The 19,362-nt window shown below is 45.3% G+C and overlaps 2 protein-coding genes across 2 annotated transcripts; both read left to right on the top strand.

Annotated features, from left to right (window-relative positions):
- The first annotated feature begins 504 nt into the window (after positions 1-504).
- On the top strand, positions 505-2,991 carry LOC141793664 (proteinase-activated receptor 4). Its single transcript, XM_074674488.1, has 2 exons — positions 505-826; positions 1,798-2,991. The coding sequence occupies exons 1-2, from the start codon at positions 727-729 to the stop codon at positions 2,874-2,876; spliced, it is 1,179 nt and encodes a 392-aa protein (XP_074530589.1). The 5' UTR covers positions 505-726; the 3' UTR covers positions 2,877-2,991.
- Positions 2,992-6,823: 3,832 nt separating this feature from the next.
- On the top strand, positions 6,824-17,980 carry tbc1d2 (TBC1 domain family, member 2). The gene is made up of 17 exons (XM_074673675.1): positions 6,824-8,455; positions 9,638-10,531; positions 10,676-10,787; positions 11,563-11,683; positions 11,812-11,921; positions 13,201-13,454; positions 13,534-13,803; positions 13,891-14,010; positions 14,094-14,204; positions 14,285-14,454; positions 14,532-14,643; positions 14,739-14,939; positions 15,050-15,237; positions 15,354-15,474; positions 15,624-15,809; positions 17,305-17,426; positions 17,601-17,980. The coding sequence occupies exons 1-17, from the start codon at positions 6,824-6,826 to the stop codon at positions 17,803-17,805; spliced, it is 4,929 nt and encodes a 1,642-aa protein (XP_074529776.1). The 3' UTR covers positions 17,806-17,980.
- Positions 17,981-19,362: the final 1,382 nt, after the last annotated feature.

Below are 19,362 nucleotides of genomic sequence, written 5' to 3'. Positions count from 1 at the left end.
GAGGAGGATTTTTAAGTGACGGGCAGGAAGCATGTTTATCAAACAGGAAGATGAGGGGGAAGAGACAGGGAGGGAGGGAAGGGGTAGGTTGTTAATATTTACCAAAAACGATTAAAGCCATGAATTGAAAATGTGGATCACACCTTCATCTCCTTACATCACACAAAACTGAAGCCAAAATATGGTTTGGCCAGGTGTCATGTGCTGAGGCTGGTCTCAAAGCCAGAGAGTGATCTGACTTGAGGAGCTGCAGGATCAACATCCCGCCCATCTTTTCACCATCCCACGTTGGCACAGCTAACAACACAGCTGTTAATTATGATGTCACATCTATTTCATGTAAAAACTTGACTCAGCTTCAATAAAGTTTCATTTGAATCTAACATGTTGATTGGATTAGAGTTTAAAAAGGTGGTATGTGAAAAAGAATGGCCTACCAAGCCCCCTCCCAACACACACACATACACACGCACACACACATCTGGATGCCATCAGCAGGGGAGTCACCTCCGGCAGCTCTGGGATCAGATATCAGGCAGACTTTAGAGTCTCACTGAGTGCTCATAGTGCTCATAGTGCTCATAGCAATGGGACTGGAGCTGCTGTTCTGATCCATCAGACTGTCAGAGGAACAGGAAGAGAGCTGCTGCTGCACACAGATACAGAACTTCGAGTCAGAGCAGAGAAAAGGAGTGAAAGAAAGCTGAAGGAAAGAAAAAGACCAGGATGTTTTTATGGACTCTATTCTTCGCCTCTCTGCTGACATCTGTCCTCAGCGTCTCTCCGTCCCCTCGTTCTCCAGATGAATGTTCCGGCATGATTATCCGTAAGTTCACCTCCTGCTTCATCTCCTCCTGCTTCTGCCCACATGGACATGTGAGGACAGGTCTTACTAAGTAGCTTCTGTTTCAAATCAGGACACGTTTTTCTGGAAAAAGCAGAGATCAGCAGTTTAAGAATGTAAAGGTCACACTGTTCTAACATCTCAACACACTTTGGCCATGTTTTCCTGTTTTCATACCAAAGAGAGGACTAACACACTTTGGTCATATGTTCCTGTTTTTTTATTTTTTTAACCAAAGAGAGTACTAACACACTTTGGCCATGTGTTCCCGTGTTCATACCAAAGAAAGGACTAACTCACTTGGTCATGTGTTCCTGTTTTCATACTAAAGCAGTGTTTCTCAATTCCGGTCCTAGGGCCCCCCTGCCCTGCATGTTTTAGATGTTACCCTACTCCAGCACACCTGATTCAAATAAATGGCTCGTTATCAGGCTCGAGCAGAGCTTGATGACGAGCTGATCATTTGAATCAGGTGTGTTGGATTGGAGTAACATCTAAAACGTGTAGGGCAGGGGGGCCCTAGGACCAGAATTGAGAAACACTGTACAAAAGAGAGAACTAACATACTTTGGTCATGTGTTCCTGTTTTCATACCAAAAAGGACTAACATACTTTGGCCATGTGTTCCTGTTTTCATACCAAAGAGAGGACTAACACACTTTGGTCATGTGTTCCTGTTTTCATACCAAAGGGAGGACTAACACACCTTGACCATGTGTTCCTGTTTTCATACCAAAGAGAGGACCTAACACTCTTTGACCATGTGTTCTCTTTTTTATACTAAAGAAAGGGCTCACACACTTTGACCATGTGTTCTGACATTATGACAACGAAAGATTTTGTAGTTTTGACATATGGTCAGGTCTCTACAGGTCTGACCTGTGGTCTGGCCTCTGCAGGTCTGACCTGTGTCCTGGTCTCTTTAGGTCTTACTTGCATTCTTGTCTTTCCAGGTCCAAGGGCCTTTCGGTTAAAGATGTCATGTAACTTCACTACCCTGGAAGAGAAGCACCTGAAGGAGATCCAGGCTCCGACCACCAACCTGTACCTGCCGGTTCTGTACCTGTTGGCCTTCATGGTGGGTTTGCCCTCCAACCTACTAGCGCTCTGGGTCCTGGTCTTCAGAACCAAACCGCAGCCATCCACCACGCTGCTTATCAACCTGACGGTGGCTGACTGCCTCCTGCAGCTGGTTCTGCCGTTCCGGATCGTGTACCACTTCAGGGGGAACCACTGGGAGCTGGGTGAGGCTTCCTGTCGCATAGTGATGGCGATTTTTTATGGAAACATGTACGGCTCCGTGTTGTGTCTGGCACTGGTGGCTCTGGACCGCTACATCGCTTTGGTTCACCCGTTTGGTGCCAAGACTCTACGAAGTCGCCGTACGTCTCTGTACATGACGGTGGCTGTGTGGCTGGCGGTCCTGGCGGCCATGCTCCCCCTGCTGGTGTCCCAGCAGACCTATGTAATAGATGAGCTAAATATTATCACCTGCCATGACGCGCTGCCAGAGGAAGAGCAGGAGAACTACTTCCTGCCCTACTTTGCCACCTTGTTCACGTTCTGCTTCCTGCTGCCCTTCCTGGTCGTGGTGTTCTGTCATGGCGCTGTGCTGCGCACCCTGCTGGCTGAGGGGAAGCGTTACGGCCATGCTGTGCGGGTAACAGTGCTGGTGCTACTGGTCTTTATTGTCTGTCTGTTACCCAGCAACATCCTCCTCCTCCTCACCTACGCCGACAGCTTGCTGGATGGAGATGGCGAGGACGTCTACGTACCCTACATGATTAGCTTAGCAGTTAGCACCTTCAACAGCTGCATCGACCCTTTCATCTTCTACTTCGTCTCTGTGGAGTTCAGGGAGAAGGCGAGGAGCGTGCTGTGTTGCCGCGGCGGTGATAAACCATCCAACATAACCTACTCTTCATCATCCTCAACATCAGGCATGAGGTCAAAGTTCACCCTGCTGTCCAGGTCTAGCCAGAACAGGACGTGTGAAGGCGAAACACCATCGTCTGCTGAGCTGACAAACTGACACGACCATTAGAGACATGTAACATCACAGCTGTCACAGTGACTTCAGACTGAGAACACGGTGAAATGAAGGAAGAATCTGATCACATGACTGATCGAAGGTTCAAATATTTACTCAGTTTATTTATACTTTCATATAAACACAATGTTTTCATTCACTATGTATGGGTTTCCATGATATATAGTAATGTATACATACAACCATATAAACACAATGTATATGTATTCATTATAATAACTCAATGTTATTCCACCTGTTCTTAAGGAAATAAAAACCCATTGAGACTGAGACGTGTTTCACAAGGGGGACCTTGCCAAGAGAGGCACTTTCACACGTTATAGTAAACAGATGTTAACTGCCATTTATACATGTACTGTACAGTTCAGGTGCATTGGAATTATAAAAGCAACAACAAACTTTAAGATATTAACTACAAGCTATTTGATAAATAAGGTGCAGGGGTTGTTTTTATAGTAGCACAGGCACTTTCCAAAGGATTTCCTTTGCTGGTTTCTTGAGATAGAGCAGAAGGTTTCCAGTAAAACTAAGTCAGATTGAGGGGCCTTCCAAGCAGAAGGGGCGGTGTACCTTGGATGCTTTTTTTCCTGTTTAAATCCAAACATAAGAAACAGAAAGATACGAAATGTCATTTGATTTTAAAGCATAATGGCTATTGGTTCTCAGAAGAAAAATACATAAATAAGTAGAAAAATGTGCACATTACATTTATACATTATAAAATTACAGTTATATGACCATAATGTATCCATAAAATTAATATAAGCATGTGTAAATTACAATAACAAAAACACAACACATATTTTAAAATTATCAAAAAAATGTAAATAATTATAAAATATAAACAGCATAAGTTACATCTGTTACAGCTGTTCTATAAAAAAGGATTAAATTAAGCAATCAGTTTTATCTAAAGGACTTAACGAGGTTTTCTTAGGCACATTTCTTTGATGCCAAGTGTCTGCTCCTGTCAGTCAGTGTCCTTTAGTCAAACACAGATGTTACTGAACAGAACCAGCCAAGACCACATCCTGTTTTACATTATTACGAAAAGAAGATAGGACATAGACATGAAGACAGGATCAAATGTAGTCCCAGAAATCCCTAATTTATTTAGAAGTTCTGATTGACCGGTGACACCTGGTGGTCAGAGTAAGTAATTTATCATTAATTCCCAATCTACTTTGAAAAAAATAAGGTTTCATTCTCGTACTTTTATTTTGAAACAAGCAAAACGGAAGTTGCGTGTTGTCGCGAGCTACACTTGACACTGTAAGAAGAAGGAATGCTGCCGGCTGGAGTGAAGGATCAGGAAGAAAAACTTTATGAAACTCACAAATTTACCCAGAACAACAGCGGAGAAGAAGCGGGAAACAGGAGGTCAACAACAACAGGAAGAGGAAAACACGTAAACAGCAACAGGTAAAGAAGAAGTAAACAGAGTCAACAACAGCCTGTCTTTAAGTCTGTTTCTGCTGCAGCTGCCAATAAAACAACCAGCGAGGTGAGTTCAGACCACGCCCCTTCAGGTAAACACTCAGGTGTGTTTCTTTGCAGGTTAGGACATGTGAGTGTGTGAGAGTTTTAATCAGGAGAGTCAGACAATTTTAAGTGTTTATATCACATGGTTACACACACACACACACACACACACACACACACACACACACACACACACACACACACACACACACACACACACATTGGCATAAATCAGATATAATCAAACTTTAACTCATTGATCATATTAATCCTTGAGACATTAATCTACAATGAGGAGCAGTTAGTAACAGTCTCAAACAGTCTGTTATAGCATGTAACAGTCTATAATAGCACAAACAGTCTGTAATAGCATGTAACAGTCTATAATAGCATAAACAGTCTGTAATAGCATGTAACAGTCTATAATAGCATAAAACAGTCTGTTATAGCATGTAACAGTCTATAATAGCATAAAACAGTCTGTAATAGCATGTAACAGTCTATAATAGCATAAAACAGTCTGTTATAGCATGTAACAGTCTATAATAGCATAAAACAGTCTGTAATACCATGTAACAGTCTATAATAGCATAAACCAGTCTGTTATAGCATGTAACAGTCTATAATAGCATAAAACAGTCTGTTATAGCATGTAACAGTCTATAATAGCATAAAACAGTCTGTTATAGCATTTAACAGTCTATAATAGCATAAAACAGTCTGTTATAGCATTTAACAGTCTATAATAGCATAAAACAGTCTGTTATAGCATGTAACAGTCTATAATAGCATAAAACAGTCTGTTATAGCATGTAACAGTCTATAATAGCATAAACCAGTCTGTTATAGCATGTAACAGTCTATAATAGCATAAAACAGTCTGTTATAGCATGTAACAGTCTATAATAGCATAAACCAGTCTGTTATAGCATGAAACAGTCTATAATAGCATAAACAGTCTGTTATTGCATGTAACAGTCTATAATAGCATAAACAGTCTGTTATAGCATGTAACAGTCTATAATAGCATAAACAGTCTGTTATAGCATGTAACACTCTATAATAGCATAAAACAGTCTGTTATAGCATGTAACAGTCTAAAATAGCATAAACAGTCTGTTATAGCATGTAACAGTCAATAAACGTCTGATTTTGTTACAGTATGTAACGTGTTTAATAGACTGTTATATCCTGTGCGTGCATAACAGTCTGTTACAGACTGTAACAGTCGTAGTCTGTTACAGTCTGATTAAGTTACACTCTATGACAGTCTGAAACAGTCTGTAACAGTTTGGAATAGTCTTTTACAGACTGAGTCTGTAACAGTCTGTAACAGTCTGTAACAGTCTATTGCAGTCTGAGTCAATGGCAGTCTTTAACAGACCATAATAGTCTATCACAGTCTAAGAATTTAGCTGTCCATAACAGTCTGTAATACAATGTAGCAGTCTGTAAAAGTCTGAGTATGTCACAGTATGTAACTGTCTGTAACAGACTGTTGCATACTGTACGTGTATTACAGACTGTAACAGTCTTAGTCTGTAACAGTCTGAGTCAGTTTCACTCTATAACAGTCACAGTCCGTAAAAGTTTTTTATAGTCTTTTTACAGTCTGAGTCTGTAACAGTCTGAGTCAGTTTCACTCTATAACAGCCTGTTACAGTCTGTAAAAGTTTTTTATAGTCTTTTTACAGTCTGAGTCTGTAACAGTCTGTTACACTATATTACATTTTAAGAATATAGCAGTTTGTCACAGTTTGTAATAGCATGTCAGTCTATGAGAGTCTGGGTCTGTTACGGTCTGTAACAGTTTCTAAGTTTTTAACAATCTTTTACAGACTGTGACAGTCTAAGTCTAAAACAGTCTACAATAGTCTTAGTCTGTAGCAATCTGCGTCGGTTACACATTAAAACAGTCTGTAACACTCTGTAACAGCCTATTTCAGTCTATAACAGTCTGAGTCCATACCAGGGTAAAACACTCAATAACAGTTCTGACTGTAGGACCAGTTTCAGACCCAGTCAGTCTGATCTGCTGGAGACCTCATGTTTGATCCATGTTCAGGTTGGATGCTTGATAAATTCTGATCCTGGTCTTGGCTCAGGGTCAGTGCACGTTCAGAGGGCTCTCATAGGAACAGTATGTGCAATGTTTGTCTTTGTGTTACGGCCCCTGGTTACGAGCCATTTCCTGTCATTATGAGTCATTAAATCCCGTCTCTGAAAGAAGGTCAGGAAAGGAAGAACTAAACTCCCACAGTCCCTCTTCAGGGGTGATTTAAAAAAACGATCATACAGAAAGAAAATCCCAGCTCAGTCTGAAACCTCTCAAACAGTTTCACTTTCTTTCTCCTCTCCTCCCTCCTCCCTCCCCTCCTCCTCCCTCCTCTTCCCTCCTCCTCCCTCCTCCTCCCTCTCGTCTTCCTCTGTTTTTGTCTTTAAGGAGGATGGAGGGATCAGCAGGAAGTCCCAGCGCTGCCTCGTCTGGCCTGCTTCCTGCCCACCCAGACCACAACGAGCTCCCAACAGCTGACGGGACCTCAAAGACTCAGGAGGACACCAGGCAGAGACTAGAGTCAGCCAGTCTGACGGAGCCCCTGGTTAATCAGAGTCCTGAAGAGACCAAACAGGGGCAAACAGAGACCCAGGGGTCTGCAGAGGACTCAGACCAGCTCTGTTTGACCCAAACAGATTCTGTAATAACAGCAATGGTGCTAAAACCCTTACCAACAAAACCAGATCAACCCCAACAAGACCACAGCCCTACAGACCCTGAAAACCTGAACGGATCTCCAGCTACCAAAGATCCACTATCTATACCCAAACAGGACTCGCCTAGTCCATCTATGCCTGAACCTGACTCACCAAAACCATTAAAAACCCCCAAAAAACATGACTCACTAAATCCAACCATAACCAAACCAGACTCACCAGAACCATTTTTTTCTGAACCAGACTCACCAAAACCCACTACATCTAAACCAGACTCACCAAAACCCACTACATCTAAACCAGACTCACCAAAACCCTCTACGTCTCAACCAGACTCACCAAAACCCTCTATGTCTCAACCAGACTCACCAAAACCCTCTACGTCTCAACCAGACTCACCAAAACCCTCTACGTCTCAACCAGACTCACCAAAACCCTCTACGTCTCAACCAGACTCACCAAAACCCTCTACGTCTCAACCAGACTCACCAAAACCCTCTACGTCTCAACCAGACTCACCAAAACCCTCTACATCTAAACCAGACTCACCAAAATTAACTACGACAAAACCAGAATTACCAAACTCTTCGAAAACAAAACCAGACTCAACAAAACCTTCAACACCTAAACCAAAGTCACCAAAACCTTCAACATCTAAACCAGACTCATCAAAACCTTCTACAACGAAATCGGACCCACCAAAACCATGTAAGACAAAACTAGACTCTTCACACAAACCAGAAACACCAAAACCTTCTAAAACAAATCCAGACTCTCTGAACCAGACTTTACCTAAACCAGACTCACACAAACCTCCTAAAACCAAACAGGGATCAGCAAATCCATCTAAAAGAAAACCAGAATCCAAAAAACCTTCAAAAACAGAACCGGACTCATCAAAACCATCTGAACCCAGACCAGACTCACAGAAAACATCAAAGACAAAACCTCCCTCTCCTCTCCCTAACACAGAGCAGACTCCTCCTCCTCCTTCTCCTCTCCCTAACACAGAGCAGACTCCTCCTCCTCCTTCTCCTCTCCCTAACACTGAGCAGACTCCTCCTCCTACTCCTTCTCCTCTCCTTAACACTAAGCAGACTCCTTCTCCTCCTCCTTCTCCTCTCCCTAACACTGAGCAGACTCCTCCTCCTCCTCCTTCTCCTCTCCTTAACACTGAGCAGACTCCTCCTCCTCCACCTTCTCCTCTCCCTAACACTGAGCAGACTCCTTCTCCTCCTCCTTCTCCTCTCCTTAACACTGAGCAGACTCCTCCTCCTACTCCTTCTCCTCTCCTTAACACTGAGCAGACTCCTCCTCCTCCCAAACAGAAAAATAAGAAGACTCCTCCTCAACACCTGAAGGCTGAGGTCACTTCTCCTCCTCCTCTCCTTGAAATTGAGCAAACCCAAACTCCTCCTCCTCACATTGACGCTGTGGAGACTTCTCCTTCTTCTTCTCTCTTGAACAAAGAGCAAACCTCTCCTCCTTCTCTCCCTAACACTGAGCCAACTCCATTTGCTCTTCACCTGAAAAATAAGCAGACTTCTCCTCCTCCTAGCCTGAACACTGAGAAAACTCCACCTTCTCCTCCTCTAAACACTAAGCAGTCTTCTTCTCCTCCTCCCCTAAACACTGAGCAGACTCCTTCTCCTCCTTCTCTGCACCTTAACACTGAGGAAACTCCCCAAAACACTAGGCACACTCCTTCTGATCTTCCTCCCCTGAACACTGAGCAGACTCCTTCTCCACCTCCTCCTTCCCTAAACACTGAGCAGACTCCTCCCTCTCCTACTCGCCTAAACACTGACCAGACTCCTTCTCCTCCTTCTCCTTACCTAAACACTAAGGAAACTCCTCCTTCTACGCAACTTAACACTGGGGAAACTCCTCCTTCTTCTCTCGTGAACACTAAGCAGACTCCTTCTTCTTCTCCTCCTGCCCCAAACACTGAGCAGACTCCTTCTTCTCCTCCTCCTCTAAACACTGAGCAGACTCCTTCTTCTTCTCCTCCTGCCCCAAACACTGAGCAGACTCCTTCTTCTCCTCCTGCCCCAAACACTGAGCAGACTCCTTCTTCTCCTCCTGCCCCAAACACTGAGCAGACTCCTTCTTCTCCTCCTCCTCTAAACACTGAGCAGACTCCTCCTCCTTCTCCTCTTCTCCTGAAAACTGAGCAGACTCCTCCTCCTTCTCCTCTTCTCCTGAAAACTGAGCAGACTCCTCCTCCTCCTCCTCTCTTGAACACTGAGCAGACTCCTCCTTCTCCTTTTCCCCTGAAAACTGAGCAGACTCCTTCTTCTCCACCTCCTCTACCAAACACTGAGCAGACTCCTTCTTCTCCACCTCCTCTACCAAACACTGAGCAGACTCCTTCTTCTCCACCTCCTCTACCAAACACTGAGCAGACTCCTTCTTCTCCACCTCCTCTACCAAACACTGAGCAGACTCCTTCTTCTCCTCCTCCTCTACCAAACACTGAGCAGACTCCTCCTCCTCTCCTAAACACTGAGCAGACTCCTCCTTCTCCTTTTCCCCTGAACACTGAGCAGACTCCTTCTTCTCCACCTCCTCTACCAAACACTGAGCAGACTCCTTCTTCTCCACCTCCTCTACCAAACACTGAGCAGACTCCTTCTTCTCCACCTCCTCTACCAAACACTGAGCAGACTCCTTCTTCTCCACCTCCTCTACCAAACACTGAGCAGACTCCTTCTTCTCCTCCTCCTCTACCAAACACTGAGCAGACTCCTCCTCCTCTCCTAAACACTGAGCAGACTCCTCCTTCTCCTTTTCCCCTGAACACTGAGCAGACTCCTTCTTCTCCTCCTCCTCTACCAAACACTAAGCAGACTCCTCCTCCTCTCCCAAACACTGAGAAGACTCCTTCTTCTCGTCCTCCTTCTTCAAACACTGAGCAGACCCAAGCTCCCTCACCTTACCATGACACAGTGGAGACTCCTCCTCCTGTTTTGAACACTGAGCAGACTCCTCCTCTCCTTTATACTGAGCAGACCTCTCCTTCTACTCCTCCCCTGAGCACTGAGAAGACTCCTTCTCTTCACCTTGAAACTGAGCCGGCTCCTCCTCCACTGTTGCCCTCATCCACTGTTGATCAGACTAACATACTAACCCCGCCTCCTCCAGCTTCACCCCTCATCCCTCAGTCATCCTCCGACCAGGTGCAGCCGGCTCCTCCAGCACCCTCTTCAGGTGAGCCCAAATTGTGCGGCTACCTGCAGAAGCAGGCGGGGCCCCTGAGGGCCTGGAAGGAGCGCTGGTTCACCTACGAGGAGAAGAAGAACCAGCTGTTTTACTACCGCACACCCCAGGATGTGACGCCGCTGGGCCGGGTGGAGCTGTGCAGCGCCACCTTCAGTTTCCCTCTGAACGCTGAGAGAGGAACGTTTCACATCAGGACACCTGAACGCACCTTCATCCTCAGAGTAAGTGACAGTGACGTTAACTTCTGACTCACCTGTTGGTGCTGGCTAACCTTTGATACTCAGTCAGCGCCACCTGCTGGTCGCCCCTGTCAGTTAGTGAAGAGGTTCAGGTGACTACAGGTGAGCGTCTTACCTCTGTTCCAGGCTGTGACTCAGGACCTGATGCTCTACTGGCTGCAGCAGCTCCAGCTGAGACGCTGGCAGCACAGACAGACGACGGCGGGTCCAGACCTCACAAACAACAACAACTTTACAGGTGAGAAACACACAAACAACAACAACAGAAAAAAAAATTAAAGATACAATGAGGAGGATCTGTTTTAACTGGACTGCAGCGCCACCTTCTGGTCCGGAGTCTCACGCACACTGCTGTAATGACTTTAAGTGAGGTGTGTGTTTGTTTTGGAATTAAATGGAGATTGGTTCAAACTTTATTTGCTGCTGAGGTAAGGTATTTATCAGTACAGTTACTTAATGCTACAGTTTAAAACGTGACATCAAGCAGACGAAGTAGCCGGCTATATGTAGCGCTATCGGCCACATTTTCTAGGGAGCGACTGATCCAAACTGATTGTTTCTTAGTTATTTTCTGGTGATTTTTTTTTTTAAGCCGCTGCACCAATTATACTAAGAATCTGCATAAAAATATACAACTTTATGAAATTACAGGAAGAGCTTAGTTTATTTTCAATGGTCAATGGTTAAAAAAGTGCAAAACTGTAAAAAAAACAGCTGCAACACTTGAGGTGAGAAACAAGCAAAAACAAAGACATGGTCACAGCTGAGGAATTCAAGGCTCCAGACGTCAGCTGATCTGGATTTCAGGAAAGTCTCAGACAGCCAGTTATTTCCTGAACTCTGTATTTGTTGTTTTAAACATCTCAGAGGGGGAAGCTCAAAGATACCAGAGCAGTTTGTTTAACCACAGGTTGATTTTCACACTTTTTTTATTTTGATGAAATGAAAACACACACAAAGATTCACACCATAAATCCTGACGTAACGAGGATCTTTCTTTCCTGTTCCTGCAGATGACTTCCTGCCAGTGATGAAGAGTCCTCTGGGCCTGGTGGGGGAGGGGGCGGCTAACACACCATCACAGCGGATGGCGCTCGTAAATATGTCGCTCAAACACCCACTGATCACCATCCAGTGAGTCAACCTGTCCTTCAGAGACAATATTTCCCATGAGCCCCTAGAGCTGGTTATATCATCAATACAGGTGGTAACTCATCAGATCAGGGTGGTTTGTTTATATATGTGTGTGTGTGTGTGTTCAGAAACTCTGTCCACAGTCGAAAGAGGTCTTCCCAGGAGTGGACTCAGAGCCTGTTCTATGTAGAAACTCCGTCAGAAACTCAACTAGACTCCGGAGAGACCAGCAGCACAGGTAAGGATGACAGGTTACAGGTGTGAGACAGGTGACAGGTGTGGGACTGGTAACCCATGTAACACAGGTTAAGGATGTGAACATGTTACAGGTGTCAGACATGTAACAGGTGTGAGACAGGTAACAAAAAGAGAGAGGTGTATAGATGTGAAACATGCAAGGGGTGTGAGACAGGTAAAAGATGGAAGACAGATTACAGGTGTAAGACATCGAACAGCTGTGAGACAGGTAATAGGTGTAAGACCAGTAATAGGTGTCAGACAGGTTGCAGGTGCTAGACATGTTACAGGTAGAGACAGGTGTAAAGGTGTTAAACAGTGAGGGGTATGAGACAAGTAACAGATGTGAGACAGATAAAAGGTGTGAGACAGGTAATAGGTGGAAGACAGGTAAAAGGTGTGTGACTGTTATGAGACTTGTTAAAGATGTGAGACAGGTAACAAGTGGTAGGCAGGTAAAAGTTACAAAACTTGTTACAGGTGTGAGACAAATAACAGGCTAAAAAACAGGCAACCAGTATAAGACAGGTGACAGGTGTGAGACAGGTAACAGGTGTGAGACTGATAAAAGGTGGAAGACGGGTTAAATAAAGACAGGTTTAAATAGGTGAAACGTTTAAGATGTGAGACAGGTAAAAATGACAGACAGATAACAGGCATAAGACATGTAACAGTTATAAGACAGGTTATAGGTGTCAGACAGGTAACAGGTATTAGACATGTTACAGGTAGAGACGAGTGTAAAGGTGTGAAGCATGTTAGAGTTGTGAGACAGGTAACAAATGGAAACAAGGTCACAGGTGTGAGACAGGTTTGAGACATAGAAGAGATATGAGACAGGTAACAGATGTGAGACAGGTAACAAGTTTTAGACATTTATCAGGTAGGAAACTTGTTACAGGTGTGAGACATGTAGCAGGTTTAGACAATTAACAGATATGAGACAGGCAATGGGTGTGAGACAGGTAACAGGTATAAGACAGGTAGCAGTGAAGAGACAGGTGTTAAGGTGTGGAACATGTTGGATGTGTGAGACAGGTAAAAAATGGGAAAAATGTAACAGGTGGTTCGCGACATGGAAGAGGTATGAGACAGGTAACAGGTGGAAGACATGTTAAAGGTTTGTAACTGACATGAGATTTGTTAGAAGTGTGAGACAGATTTCAGGTGTTAGACAGGTAACAGGTGTTGGAGGGGTTACAGATGTGAGACAGGTAACAGATGTGAGACAGGTTACAGATGTGAGACAGGTAACAGGTGTTCTTATTTTCTGTTTGCAGCTCCTTGTCCTCCCTCAGATCCTCCAGCTTCCAGCTCTTCCACTGAGCCCCCGCCCCCAGTGTTCCCATTGGCTGAGCCAGCAGGTCAGCTGACCCCTGTGGTGCACAGGAAGTCTCCTGTTTTGGACAGCAGTCCCAGAAGGACCAAGTCTCGCTCCCTGATGATCCTCCGCAGGGACACAATGTCCTCTGAGCAAGCGAGTCGCTTCCTGCAGGAGAACCAGAGGCTGGAGGAGGAGCTAAAGGCTCAGAAGGTGACCCCCCACTCTATATTAAATATAAAAGACCTGTCACCCTCAGACCAGCTGTGACGGTCTCTGTGTCCCTCTTCAGGACCTGGTCCTGGTCTTACACAGAGCTTTGGAGGCGTCTCAACTGGAGAAACGCACCTGTGCAGAGTTTTTAGCGGCAACAGACGAGCAGGAGCGTCTGGAGCTGCTGCGTCACCGAGAGCGACAGGCGGCCGACCTGCGGGCCAGGCTGCAGGAGGCGAGAGAGGAGGCGGAGACGGCGAGGAGGAGTCAGGCTCAGAGCGCGGCTCAGGTCAGGGAGCTGCAGGAGATGGTCAGACTGCTGGAGGAGAAGAACAGCACCAGGCAGGAGGTGAGTCACACCTGAGGGACACAGGTAACCACACACACCTGAGTGGCAGAGTTGGAGCACTTCCTGTTTCCTCTTATTACCTGACAGGTGATCGTAAAGCTCTCTGATCAGCTGACCACCTGTATGGGGGCCCCTCCCCGGTCCTCTGGATGTGATGAGAACTCTCAGACCCCCAGACGGCTTCAGCAGCAGATCCAGAATCTGCAGGTGAGATCAAGAGAAAACAGACAGGGGGCGCTGACAGGAAGGGGGTGCCAAACAGGTGAACAGGTGTTTCTCTGGATGTTCAGGATGACATGGAGGCGTACCAGACTCAGAACCGCTTCCTAAACTCTGAGATCCAGCAGCTGACCAAGCTGTGGAGGACCAGCTCGGAGATGGAGAAGAGTCTGATGGTGAAGGTGGGTGAGACCAGAACCAGCTCCCGTTCTTCCCCGTCTTCTTCTGGTTAACCCCTGTGCTCTGATCTGATTGGCTGTAGTGTGCCCACCTGGAGGCAGGTAACTGCCAGGTGGAGAGCAGGTACCTGGGTGTTCTGAGGCAGCTGCAGGAGGTGAAAGCTCTGGATCCGGTCCAACGGGCTGCTGTCCAGAAAATGGTTAATGAGTCACTGAAAGGAGAGCTTAAGAGTCCAAAGCCTAACCTGGCCAGGTAAGATGGACCGCCCTTCAAGGGGAGGAGGGGGTGGATGAGGGAACACCTGGCTGACAGGTTGTGTTTGTTTTTAGAGAGTGGGACGAGTACGGCTTCAAAATCATCCCGGACTACGAGGTGGAGGACATGAAACTGCTCGCAAAGATCCAGGCGCTGGAGATCCGCTCACACAACCTGCTGCACCAGGTAACACACACCACCTGCTGCACCAGGTAACACACAACCTGCTGCACCAGGTAGCTTGCTTAAGGTTAAAGTCTCTTTGTGGGTTTTGTCTCCAGGAGCGAGGAGAGCGCCCCCTGTTGGCTCGTTGGGCTCAGTACCTGGCCGGACGGTCGGATGATGACCTCATGCCTTCACCTGAGCTCAAAGGTCTCCTGCGAGCCGGCATCCCTCAGGAGTACCGACAGCAGGTGTGGCGCTGGCTGGTTCGAGCAAGAACCAGAACCATCAGAGAACATCACCCCCAACGCTACAAACAGGTAGGCAGGAAAACCCACACCTGATCCACACCTGATCCATGCGTCACCTGAATCACCTGTCACTTGCTGCTGGTCGTCCTCAGGTGTGTGTTCTTGTTCTTGTGTTGTAGCTGTGTGAGCAGAGTCGGGCGTCCTCTCACCCCGCCTTTAGACAGATCCAGTTGGACCTCCACCGCACCCTCACCACCAATCAGCACTTCTCCTCACCCTCTAGCCCCGCCCTCCAGCAGCTTCGCCGCATCCTATTGGCCTTCTCCTGGCAGAACCCCACCATCGGCTACTGTCAGGGACTGAACAGGTGATCACACAGTCTTCCTGTAGGTGGACCCACATTGAGCTGGTCTCTGTAAACCTGTAAACCACCTGTGCTCTCTCTGGCTGGGGCTAACCTAAGTCATGTGACCTGTGTCCCAGGTTGGCGGCCCTGGCTCTCCTGGTCCTTCAGAGTGAGGAGGACGCTTTTTGGTGTCTGGTGGCCGTGGTAGAGGCCATAATGCCTCAGGACTACTACACCAAGAACCTGGTGGCCTCCCAGGTCAGGCACACTCTCACCTGTCCTCCTGCTGTCTCCTGATTGGTCGATACTCAGAACACCTCTGAGTCCAGACCCTGGGAACAGTTTCCTTGTAAAATAAAAGAGGTAACTGATCAGTGACGCGTGTGTGTGTGTGTGTGTGTCCTCAGGCAGACCAGCGTGTGTTGAAGGACCTGCTGTCAGAGAAGCTCCCCAGGTTGGCGGCTCACTTTGAGGATCACAGCATCGATGTGTCTCTGGTCTCTTTTAACTGGTTCCTGGTGGTTTTTGTGGAGAGTCTGCCGAGCGACATCCTGCTGCCGCTGTGGGACGCCTTCCTGTATGAGGGCACCAAGGTACGCACACATGTTTTAAAGTTCCTTGCTGTTGCTGTGAAGACTTTAATAAGTGATGTTGAAATAGTCTCATTTTTAGATTGAACTGTTCATAATCCAGCATCTAAAATGAGATTCTCACCAACATCTGTTATTTCTAATAATATTTCTAATAATATTTCTAATAATATTTCTAATAATATTTCTCTGTGTCTGGGGTTGGGTCAGGGTTATTACCTCTGATGACCCCATGCTGGCCGATTAAAGTTTAGCAGAGAGAAGTACGATCAGTGGTTTATTTTATAGTAATAATGGAAACTGGGATGGGACTGTCAAAAAGAAAAAAGACAGAAGAGCAGATAATTTATTACAAACATTGCCTCATCGCTTTGCATCCTGGGAAAAGTTGTCGATTGCATGCCTCAGAAAGAGTCATGTCTTTATAACATTTGGTGATGGTGCTCATGGGAAACTTGTGTCTAATAAAACACTACCAGCTCTGACCACAGGGGTCACTGCAAACAGCGCCACACAGAAGGGACTGGAATCTTTCACCTGTTGGACTGAAACATGTTTAAGTTCATGTATTTACAGTCCCTGGGAGGATTTTCAAAGTGATCTTGAAAAATTATTTCAAAATGCTACTTCTTGGCTTCCTGATCGGGTCGAGCAGGACCAAACTGATTTACAGCGTGTCTAGGTCTCTATGACAACGCCACGCCGGCTGATGAAGTTTAGTAGAGAGAAAAGAGAGATCTGTTTTTTCTTTGCTGAAAACGATTTCTGTGATTAATTTTGTAGTGATGGTGGACACTGGAGCCTAACTGTCAGACAGAAAAAGCACAGAAGAGCAGAAGAAAGATAAACAGGAGAGAGATAGAGCACGAGCTAAAGGCTAAAAGGGCTAAACTGTTTGTGCTAATGTTGATTCCAACCCACAGTCAGCAGTTATTCTGCAGTGGTCTGTTCAAACTTGAGAGTCTATCAATAAAATAAAGAGTGAGGTTACGCTAGCTCTGATTGGTAGATGACTGGCAGGACATAACCAGGATTTACTAATGTTACACATTACAGACACATCTCACAGCACTGGACTGTCAGTGGCGCTGCATATGGATGGCTAATAAACTACTGTATGAACTGACAGTTAGCTGGTTGTCACATTAGCCTGCAGATACGTTGTAGTACCAGGCTGCCGATAGCACTACATATAACCAGCTACTCACATATGATACAAACTTATGTTAGCTTGCGCTGGGTAACTGTGCTAATAAATACCTTACCCTGTTACGCTGTATCTGGTAAAAAGTTGACTTGAACAAAGAAATTTTGTTCCAAAAGAAACACAAACCTGGTTAAAAGTTACATCTGTATGACAGCGTGTGTGAGACTCCAGGCCAGAAGGTGGCACAACAGTCCAAACAAAACAGATCCTCCTTATAGCATCTTTAAAAAGAAATGTATGGAGGCTTACTGAGACAGTTGGAGCAGAGTAATCATCTGTTTACTGTTACAGGTGATCTTCAGGTACGCTCTGGCTCTCTTCAAATACAAAGAGGATGACATCATGAAGATCAAAGACAGTGTGGAGATCTACCAATACCTGCGCTTCTTCACCAAGACTATCTCTGACAGCAGGTACACTCACCTTACTCACAGCCACACATCTCTGAGCGACACAGTAATAAAGATACCTGCACAGGTAATGCTCAGGTGTGAAAACAGAACTCGGATGTTCTCTAAGCAGCTCTGAGGTTTCATGGTCCTCTCACTGTCCAAAGGGTGGATTTGTTAAACCTGTCTTTCCTGCAGGAAGCTGATTAGCATCGCCTTCAGTGACATGAATCCTTTCCCGGGCCGCATGCTGAGGAACAGGCGCGCTTTTCACCTGGAGCGGCTGCAGGCGGAGCTGCGTGAGCTGGAGGAGCAGCAGAGACTTTTTGTAACGGAGAGCGCTGAACATAAAGACAAAGAGCTCGACACGGGGGTCAGCGAGGACGACGAGGATCTCACCTAAACAGTCAAATACGTACAAATCTCTTCACTGACTACATTACCCATAATCCCATTCTTCTGCCTTTGTCTCTTTTTTGTTACCAGCTGATGAAGACATTCTGATGCTAACGCTAACCATGTTACATGAGCATATATAACTGTTACATCTGGTTTACATCATGAAAAACTGACAGAGTAACCGACAGTGTTATATTTACTGGAGTGAAAGTGTGTGTGTGTGAGTGTGTATGTTTATAAATTTCTATGTTTACATGATGAACTTGTAAATAAATTCATAAACATCACCACAGTGATGAGTTTACATTCAAACATTGAACCTTTCACGCAAAACAGTCTCATAAAAACACTGAAATTGAAGAAATAACTGAGTTTAGGAGAAACATAGCGCTAGTTAGCCTTAGCATACTCCATAACTAACTTCTAACATAAAACAAATTAAAAAAACAAAAACAAACAGGCAGTTTTTAAAAAATCTAATATGATGGAATATTTTTTAGAAAAAAAATACTGCTTTGTGGTGAAAGAATTACCTTGGTATTGGTCACTCTGAAATTACCTGAGCTCAGGTGTTCAGTAACGAGGAAACTTTGGTTCAAATTTTCGTCTTTATTATTTTTCTTAAAAAACAAATATACATAAGAAATAATAAATATAAAAAAAACTCTTCAATGTTACAAACAATTTCTGACTGCAGAGAAAACCTAAACACTAGTGTTACACCCGACAGGTAAACTCACCTGTCAGCCTAAAGTCTTAGCTTGTTTTTGCTATTAGCCTCCCTCGAGTTAGCACGTGTTAGCACGAGTTAAATCTGAAGAGATGAGTCGTTTTGGAATCGTGTAAATCTCACCATACGTACAAAGATGACACGCGTGACTTGGAGCTAAACATGAACATGCAGCTTCTCTATGAACAACAGTCCTCACCTGACAGGTGTTTGTTTGACAGCTGTCGCCCTGACGACCAGAAACGACAGGAAAGGATGCTCTGACCGCCGTGACGGATCAAGATGTTAGCATGTTGCTGCCTGGCTAATGTGTTGGCGGTTAAATCATTAGCGTAGCAGCTAACCCTGTTAGCTCCCAGTGGCTCAAACGCCCTGGGATGAATTTAAAGAAACGGCGTCACTGGGACTCAAACAGGAAGTGGCCTCAGGCTGCCAGAGAGCACTAACTCTAGTGTCTGTGTGCTAAGAGTTAGCTAAGCTAACATAAGTTTTTCATCTGAAGAGTGTGTATGATACGCTTATGACATGCTAACAGTTAGCATCCAGTAAACTAGGAGGGTTCAGGCTATACACAGATAAATGTCATCATCTGTGATGTCATTTGATACACCTTCCCCAGGTAAGTGACACGCTCAGGTAGTTTACAGCCTGCTGGTTGAAGCTGCTCAGTGATTGGCTATTGATTATGTTTGAACCAATCAGTGCACGGTATGAGATCACCTGTTCAAACATACCTTCAGCATCAACCCTTTCTCTGTGAGCTGATTGGTCAGATTATTGGCCAGCAGAGGATGAACAGTTTAATCCCAACATCTGAGTTTATACCCCAGA

The sequence above is a fragment of the Halichoeres trimaculatus genome, unplaced genomic scaffold (assembly GCF_033239565.1).
Source record: "Halichoeres trimaculatus isolate MK-OKI-2021-1 unplaced genomic scaffold, fHalTri1.1 fHalTri1_scaffold_7, whole genome shotgun sequence".
In the NCBI taxonomy this organism is placed as follows: domain Eukaryota; kingdom Metazoa; phylum Chordata; class Actinopteri; order Labriformes; family Labridae; genus Halichoeres; species Halichoeres trimaculatus.
Note: the sequence above shows the minus strand (reverse complement) of the source record. Positions and strands in the feature narration are given on the sequence as shown.